This window comes from Pungitius pungitius, chromosome 15 (genome assembly GCF_949316345.1).
Source record: "Pungitius pungitius chromosome 15, fPunPun2.1, whole genome shotgun sequence".
NCBI lineage: Eukaryota > Metazoa > Chordata > Actinopteri > Perciformes > Gasterosteidae > Pungitius > Pungitius pungitius.
In genome coordinates this window covers 7,123,097-7,132,275 of record NC_084914.1, presented here as the reverse complement: position 1 = coordinate 7,132,275, position 9,179 = coordinate 7,123,097, and the positions used below count along the sequence as shown (strand labels likewise).

Below are 9,179 nucleotides of genomic sequence, written 5' to 3'. Positions count from 1 at the left end.
TTCTTGTTGTTTTTGAGAGCGGTGTGTTTTGTTCGGCGTAGGCTACGGCCGACCGTAGTCTGTTTCCGTAATAAAGTCTGAAGAAGAGCACGTTGTCCAGAGCTTCATTAGCGAGAGTCGCTACAATATCCTATATAGCCACAAATTTAGGGATTGATAAGTGAAATCACATAATCTACGGAGCGACGCGATTTTCCCTGAATAATATATAATGAGAGGACACACTATATTGTTACTGTAAAATATTGGTATACCACAGATGATGTTGTCTACACAGATCTTGACGGCGTTGACGACCTTGCTGTGTGTTTCGTTATTTCCGATAGCACTCAAAGGTAGCATGATTGTGACCGTTCATAACGTCAGAGGAAGTGAATGTGTCAGCCAGCTTTTTGCCCTGTGCGACAGTTACTTAATTTACACGCGGTGAATACGGTAATGTTTCATTTTTCCAGTTTGACATCATTTTCAGCCATTTCATTTCGTTAATTGTGGTAAAGTTTTTAGTCTGTGTGATATACAAGTAGTTAGATAACGTTAAATCCAAACCTGCCGTTGCAGTTAGCATAGCTGATGCTAGTCGGGCCCTGCTACTAACCGTTTGTTAACGTTAGGTGCTCAGAAGACGTTCTGAATCTCGCGGGCTGTTAGAAACAAAGACAATGGGATGATACAGAGTTTGTTGTCCCGCATACTTATACATGTTCATTAATTTTATGCAATGTGACGTTTATTCACCAAGTTAGGTGTACGTCACCAACGCTAGCGATTGCTAAAAATATTTGAGATAATTGCGTTAACCACCAACATTTGCGTCCTAGGTAAAACTCCCTGAAAGTTACGCCTACTGTAACTCGTTATAAAAGATCGACACTCCTTGTGTAACGTTATATCGTTTGACATTTCAGGGACGTAATCTTTGAAGATTGCCATATGGATCCTCCTCGGCAGGGGAAGAACCTGAATCGAGAGCCAAAGCGCACTCAAAATCGGCCAAGCAATCCTCCTCAGAAAGATGCCTATGCGAGGCTCCTCAGTCAGCACTGCAGCAGCAAGTTTAGTCTGTATCTAGAGCAATATGCAAAGGACAAAGCATTTCAAAGGGACGAAACTTTGCCAAGCCCCTTGCTCAAGGCCCAGAGTGACAGGCAGAGCATACCACAAAAACAAAGGGAGCAAGTGCCCAATGATTTCTCTGATTCAAGTGACTTTTCCCCCTCTTCGATGAAAAGTAAAGGAGAAGAGAGTTCACTGTCATTGTACATGGAGAAACTCAGCACCCGCACTGCTCAGCAGGACTTTGAAAGGAAGCAGGGTGTGTCTGACAGACAGCGATGTGGACAGAGAAGAGACACAGCCACCAGCCAAGATGGAGACGTCGAGTCTGGTGAGGAGCTTGGCTCTTTAAAACCCTATGAATCAAAGAAGCGGAAAACCAGGGACTTTAACAAAGATGTTGCATCGAAAGAGACTGAGTCATTTGTTGGACGTCCCCAGTCCCCAAACACAGCTGGTACAAGTGGACAGGAGCAAGAGAAGATGAAGAAGTCAAAGAAAAAAAAGGCTAATTCAAGGCAGCCAGAAGAGGATAGAAGCGGAGAAGGGCAGTTCCGATCTGGGGTTGACACTCGGATGTTAAGGCCAAAGTCCCCTCCTGGTATAGAGAAAAAACTGCAGCAGCCAAGATGTAAATTGTAGAATTTTATTTGAATTTTAATTTTCAGCATGCGGTCAGACATTTTTGATATTGTAGTTGTGTGCATTTGGTGGTTTATGATGCATGAAATCAAATGGTTAAATATTTTTCAGCTTCAAGTGCCAATTCTCCTGCTGACAAGGGTAAGAACAGAGGACCCAGGGGATCAAAGAGACCTGTTTTTGAATCCTACATGACATTTGAGGAGGTTTCCCATGGCCTCAAAAGAGGAGAACTCATTCAGGTAGAAACTCAGAAGTACTGCATTACAATCTACAGTACCATGCAACGGTGTGGACTAATTTTCTTTTTATTCAAAGGAAATGTGTGTCCTAGATATTACACAAGGTGGTCCAACTATATATATCACAATATATTAGTGGACTAATTTCTGAATTCTGCATACTTTCTCTGCAGGGAAAGTTAAGGATCAACCCCAAAAAATATCATGATGGTTTCATCCCATCTCCTGTAAGTTCAATCCAAAATTAATTTCACAATTAATGTTTTATTGCTTCATCTACTTGTTGGGTTCTACAGAAGCACCTTATTGCTGATGTCTAGTGTACTGTATGTTAGTGATTTTATTGAATCAGTACTTTAACATCTTTCCAGAATGTTTTACCAATTTCCAGGCATGCAGGAGACTTTAAGCAGTCTCTCTATTTTTGCAGGATGATGGGCGAGATGTATATCTGGATGGGATTGTAGCTCGCAACAGAGCACTGAATGGTGACATAGTGGTGGTACGAATTCTCCCTAGGGAGCAGTGGAAGGTAGACTATACTTGCGTGTCTTTGTACAATACAACTTTTGTTTGTAAGCCGCATGTCTTGAGCTCCGACATCTTTTTTAGGGCACAGCCAAACACACCACACACCATGATGTATTTGTGTATGTTTGTTTAGGTTGTGAGGTCAGATACGGAGTATGAGGGCACCAGTGAGTCAGACACCCAGAAAGAAAACATGGGGCGAACAGTGCACAAGAAGACAACAGCGCGTACTCCCAGGCCTGCTGGTATTGAGGATGACCAATGTAGCGACCAGGACGAACTAATTCGAAAATTGCAAAATACCGCCCTCACTGACACAGGTACTGTATTAAAATGTGAGTTATGATTATAACAGCTGTTGCCAATCAAATCAAAATTGTTCCTCTCATCAAATAGAAATAGGCGAACATCTGCAAGACCCCTCAACCCCGCGACCCAATGGGGAAATACTCCAGAAGACTGCTAAAGTCAGTGACTCGTTTATTAGTTTTGCCGTATTCTTTGCTCAACCCCCTTTTTCATTTATATTTTAAACATTTCACATAAAAAAGCACTCCAAATAGCAGGGTTTATGCCCCCCAACTCAAGTCTATAATCATAAGGGAATTATTAAAATATAAAAATAGGCTGAACTGTCTTCAGCCTATTGGCATGTACATGGCTGCAGTAGAGTATGCAGCCCCATGTCTTTGTAATAATAATATTCCGACATAACAAATAATTCATCTTCAGAATATTAAAGAAACCCTTCTTTGTCTTCCAGGTGGTGTACATCATTGAAAAAAAGCACTCAAGGGCCGTGACAGGCTTTCTGAAATTCCTACCAGACAAGCCTTTCGCCATGTTCTCTCCTGTGGACCACCGGGTGCCACGGATTAACGTTCTCCTCGCCGATTGTCCCGAAGACTTCAGTTCCCGTCCGGGCGACTACACCAACACCTTGTTCATTTGTCGTATCACCAACTGGGCGGCCGACAGCAACTTTGCTGAAGGGTGAGTGCCATATTTAGAACCTAATGCGTGGAACCATTCGAGCAGCCAAGCTGACTCTCCCCTAACGTGTTCTCCAGTCAACTTGCCAAGACGCTGGGTCAGGCCGGAGAAATCGAGCCAGAGACGGAGGGCATCCTCATAGAGTACGAGGTGGATTTTTCAGAGTTTTCAGATGGGGTATTGAACTGTTTACCCAAGAACCTGCCCTGGACCATCCCTGCTGAGGAGATGAGTAAGAGGAGAGACCTGAGGTAATATTATATCTATATTAGTTTCTGTTTTTATATATATATATTCATTCATTCATTCTCTGGGTGGGAACGCCACATGATCCAGCTTTGCACAAAAGGAGAAACATGAGCTCTGTAGATTCCCACTGCTCGTGCAAACAAGTATTTATTTAAAAAATAAAGGACTTTTATTTATGGTTCACAAATCCCTGTATTATCATATGTAGGAAGGAGTGCATCTTCACAATCGACCCTTCCACCGCCAGAGACCTGGACGACGCTTTGTCTTGTAAAAGACTCCCTGATGGTAAACGGGAGAACTCAGTGATATTGAATGTTGATCTCTGATTATAGATCCATCCACTGTTTCATGTGGGATATGAAGTTGTGTTATAGCCTGTCTTTTGAAACACAGGTAACTTTGAGGTGGGAGTTCACATTGCTGATGTGAGCTATTTTGTGGAGGAGGACAATGCTCTGGATGCCATCGCCAGCCGAAGAGCAACTAGTGTGTACATGGTTCAGAAGGTGAATGTTCCTTGAAATTTGTGTTTTTAAAATCAATTTCCTCAATCACACCCACATTCGAATGAAGCAGCGACGAATGCTAATGCACACAACTGTCACGCGTCTTGTCAAGGTGATCCCCATGTTGCCCCGGTTGCTGTGCGAGGAGCTGTGCAGCCTCAATCCTCAAACTGACAGACTCACCTTCTCTGTCATTTGGACGATCACACCGGAGGGGAAGGTAAGACCTTTGAGTCCACACGTGGATGGATGGATGTTGTTGTTGTTGTTGTTTTTCCCCTCACTGGTTCCACTTGGTCTAACTCCTCCCCATAGATCCTGAGCGAGTGGTTTGGCCGCTCCGTTATCTGCTCCTGCGTGAAGCTGAGTTACGACCATGCCCAGTCCATGATCGAGGCCCCTGAAAAGATTTTCCCTGCTGAGGAACTGCCCCCCGTGGACCCCATGCACCCCATTGATGAGATCCATCAGGCGGTGCTGAACCTGCACTCCATTGCAAAGAACCTCCGCGCTCAACGCTTCACAGGAGGAGCCCTCAGACTGGAGCAGGTGAGCGCTCTTTCTCTTGTTTGACCCTTGTCGCTATGGTAGGTTTTTTTTCCATTGTCCTTGTAGCTGGTGTTCATGCTTCCAGCGCTCTACTTCTGTTCCCTTTTTTTCTCAAGAGTTCATCAAATACCATTTCAGCTGGTTAACATATATAATGGATAAATGTATGGGAACAATACTTAAATCATTTCATTTGTCAGCTCAACATAACTTTTTTGTTATAGTTGAAACTGTCCTTCACTCTGGACAAAGAGACCATGATGCCTCAAGGCTGCTACGTTTACCAATACAGAGACAGTAACAAGTGAGTAACCCACCCTCCCTTAACCCTTCTATTTTGTCTTTCTCTACAAAAATGAAATATGACTGTATATACTCATCACAATCATTCAGTATATGTTTTCTACAGCCTTGATCATTTAACCAATGTATTGTTCAAATCTGTGTTCTCTAGGTTGGTGGAGGAGTTCATGTTACTGGCTAACATTGCTACAGCCCACCACATCCACAAGCAATTCCCCCAGCTAGCCCTGCTCAGACGCCACCCTCCACCCAAGGCCAAAATGATGGATGAGCTGCAGGAGCTTTGTGACCAGTTGGGAATCAACTTGGATCTCTCCTCTGCAGGAGCATTGAATGTCAGTTCTCTCATTATAGCAAATGTAGCCCTTCTTCTAATACCTCAGAAAAACTAGAACTTCTATTTTGCAACTTGCTTTAGATTTTCCTTTTTTAGTGATAACTTTTAATATCAAAGCATTGAATGCATTTTATTTCTTGTTTTTAAGTATAGATTGTTGTTGTTAATGATTTTAAACCTTTCCTTTTCCGACATGCAGAAGAGTCTCAACGCAAGTCTTGGCGATGATGAGTATACCACTGCCAGAAAAGAAGTCCTCACACACATGTGCTCCAGACCCATGCAGGTCAGAGTGAGGGAAACCTACCCTTTCAGCATCCATCTATATATATCAAGCTTGTGTGCAATACATTTGCTTTTGTGAAGTGCTTAATGGAAGTTTCTTAAAAATGAAGGAAATTATTTGATGCCATTCATCAAATAGGGATGGCCATTTTGATCCAAAAAAATATTCCAAACTATTTAATCATTCTCACGAAACCGTTCCAGTGACTTTTCTGTAAGTTTCTGTCTTCCATGTGGGATGTTGTTATTTTGCAGATGGCGCTGTACTTCTGTACCGGTGTACTTAAGGATGAGCAGCGGTTTAAGCACTACGCACTCAACGTCCCCTTCTACACTCACTTCACGTCCCCTATCAGACGCTACGCTGACATTGTCGTCCACCGGCTGCTGGCTTCTTCACTTAGTGCGTATCGTCTCCGCCAAAGTCTCTGTTGGACAAACGCACACATTTAAATAGAACACAGAATGTCCCACTGGCTTCGTACAGTGTTGCAGTTGTGTTGAATTTAAATGCAGAAGGGAACAAAGGAGCCTCTGATCTCTCCTTGAGTAGAAGCATTGTTTCTGCCCTTCCTTCTTCTGTGTGTGTGTGTGTGTGTGTGTGTGTGTGTGTCTTTTCCAGTACTCATTATATGCATCAAATGTTTACCTGCAGATTGTGGGCCTGGCTTGGGGCTGTCAACGGAAGAAGTCGAGAAACAGGCATTGCGCTGCAATGAAAGAAAGACCGTGTCCAAGCGAGTCCAGGAGCTCAGCTCTGAGCTCTTCTTTGGCGTGTTTGTAAAGGTCGGTGGCAAAAGCATAGATCCGTTTTTAAGATGGATGTTAATTTGTTTTCTCTTACCCGCTCAGTTCTGGTTTGAACAGATGTAAGCAGCGGTATTAACTAGTTTAATACATTAATAAAACCATATCATCAATATACAGAATTACTTTATTTTTTTTGCGCTCTATAGGACTGCGGCCCTCTGGAGTCTGAGGCCATGGTGATGGGGGTCCTGGATCAGTCCTTTGATGTGCTTGTTCTCCGTTACAGAGTACAGAAACGTGTCTACTGCAAGGTGAGCTCAGATACACAATCTAAAGAGCAATATAATGTATTCATAAAAGCCAACCTTGGAGTGTATACAGTAAACATTTTAGTAACAAATGCTTGAAGGGCACAGGAGCAGGATAAATGCTTACATATGCCAATCCTACAGTCTTATCTATAGATATACAATTCATAAGCACGGTTATTTTATCAAAACAGGGGACAAATGTGTTTTCTTGGAAATGATTGCAAAGTTTGTTGCCCCTGTTGTTCATCTATCGACACCGAAACAAGTTCACTCAGGAGAGACTAAATGTGTCCGTTTAGAGAGTAATGGATCGTCACGCGGACGTTCAATTGGAAACCGTTTGACAATATTTGTTGCTTCCTTCAGTCTGTTGTGGGTCTGGACTCATTCCGCCATCGTAAAGTGGGGAAGACATCTGAACTGACACTGGTCTGGAGAGCAGAGGACCGAGAGAACGCTCCGGTAGAGCAGGTGAGAACTGCAGAAGCTAGAAAGTGATACGTGTCACAGTCCTGTGCAGAAGAAATAGAAAAAGAAAAAAGAATCTCCGGTTATTAGATTGAGAAGCTACTAATTTGTTGACTGCAAATCCTCTTGGTTACTATAGAGCTTCTTGATGCAGTTTTGTCTCAGGAATTGTATATTTTACCATTTTGATTCTAAAAACAATTGACGGCATCACAAATAAAATGGTTCTAACTTGTTTCTTGCGATGGACCAGTTGTTTGAGCTTGAGTTTAGACCGTTAAACCAAGCAAATTGACAGAATGTTCATTACAATCATCCTGATTTCTTCTTTCCACCTGCAGGTCATTTCAATCTTCACGTTAGTGGAGGTGCAGCTCAAAGCTGACGGTGCCCCCATGAAATACAGTGCTGTGCTCAAGAGGCCCGAGGAGTGCAAGTCCAACTGAGAAGCAATCAAAACACTACAATGGACATTTTTAATTGCACATTTTCTTTTGTTTGGTAGAAGCAGCTTAGAAGCTGCATTGCTGTGGTAAGCGCCACTTACTTTCCCATTGACTTTCATTCTTAGTGTGAAGGCCAATCTAGTGTTTTTTTATTTTTGGGGTTAAATATTTTGTATTTAGTTGAAAAGGGAACTCTGCGTTCCGAATTTCTTTGTTTCATTTTTACAATACATGGAAGGTCATAGACATGAACCTATTGGGAACAAAAGGCAAGTTGAGTTTCATTCTTAGGAGATGTAAACCTAAATGATGCTATGATTTGGAAAATGGCTGTCAATGTATCATTTAGGATTCGTAGTTTAGTGAACTCATTGGCACACTACCCAATATAACTCAATGCCTGGATTTGAAATTGAATTGTGACCCAGGTCTCCTAAGAAAAGAACCAAAGCAGCATTAGTTGTATTTTAGTGTTTGATTTATTGAGGGCCGTATTGTACACTGTCTAATGTGTGAAAGCTGCTATTTCAGTTGAACATCAATATATTTGTGTTCTGCAAAGCAATAGAGCCACACTTCTAAAGTTGACTTATTTTGCTGTCCTGACCTGCTATGCTGGCTGTAAAATACCTTCTCTGATTGACGGAACCGCTATCTTAACTTACCATAAGCCATCTAGGATTTTTTAGTGTCGTATATATTTATTGTTTTATAACGGTTGATCTTTGCGACTCTTGTGTGTGATTGGAGGGCTAATTCAGAACCGCTTGTACGACTGTTCATTAGATTTGATTTCTTAAACGTATTGTTCTTGTCTAAACTAAGGCACGTTTTCTGTTCTTAAGATGGGTCGAGGCGTAATCATTTCTCACCTAATTCTTACTGCTTGTAGAAGAAAATAGGAATGCCTTTAATTGCTGCTGAAAGTGATTGGTGGCCTCGAAGTTGATGAGCTCGTTTGGAGTGCTTCCGTTTGTTGTTTATGGGGGATTTCTATGCTCTGAATCAGTCGGTTCGACTGGATTTGTGCAGCAGAAGTACTTTATTGACCTCATTAATATCAACTGTGAATTTTAAGCCTTAATTTAAGTGGGCAGAAAACTTTGCCGCTGTAAATTTGTTGAAGTCCCATTTTGCTTTGGGTCGGTGTGCCTCTTAAGTTATGAGTGCCAATTTAGTGTCATAAAGCATCTGCTACCTCTGCACTATTTTGTTTTATCTTCAGATGTCTCAATGAATAAAAGGCCTGTCATAAGTTTATTTTGCTTCCATGGGCTTTTAGGTTGTGATGTAAACTTTACATTTATTTTAAACCAGCAAGTGTTTGTGCAAAAACATCTGTACTGATTTTAGTAGGATGTGTTTCTGTGATTTCAGGTTGAAAAAAACAAACTTGACCTGAGAATGCTGTTAATTCATAGAAATCTAGTACAATGTCTGTCTTTTGAAAAGTTACATTAACGTGTAACTTTGATTCATGTCTGTATGGAACATTCATCTGTACTTTA

General features: G+C 41.9%; 1 protein-coding gene across 2 annotated transcripts; it reads left to right on the top strand.

Moving 5' to 3' along the window:
• The first annotated feature begins 334 nt into the window (after positions 1-334).
• Positions 335-9,063, top strand: dis3l2 (DIS3 like 3'-5' exoribonuclease 2). Of its 2 annotated transcripts, none has more exons than XM_037458906.2 (21): positions 335-435; positions 909-1,687; positions 1,810-1,940; positions 2,114-2,167; positions 2,371-2,472; positions 2,605-2,791; positions 2,874-2,938; positions 3,235-3,464; positions 3,542-3,715; positions 3,922-4,001; positions 4,110-4,222; positions 4,335-4,442; positions 4,538-4,771; positions 4,996-5,075; positions 5,226-5,409; positions 5,611-5,697; positions 5,952-6,099; positions 6,352-6,482; positions 6,653-6,757; positions 7,124-7,228; positions 7,567-9,063. In XM_037458906.2, exons 2-21 carry the CDS (start codon positions 934-936, stop codon positions 7,669-7,671), a joined length of 3,177 nt encoding a protein of 1,058 aa, XP_037314803.2. In that variant the 5' UTR covers positions 335-435; positions 909-933; the 3' UTR covers positions 7,672-9,063. The 2 variants fall into 2 exon arrangements, with proteins under 2 accessions (XP_037314803.2, XP_037314802.2); XM_037458905.2 differs by having other exon boundaries at positions 2,868-2,938.
• The last annotated feature ends 116 nt before the right edge of the window (positions 9,064-9,179 follow it).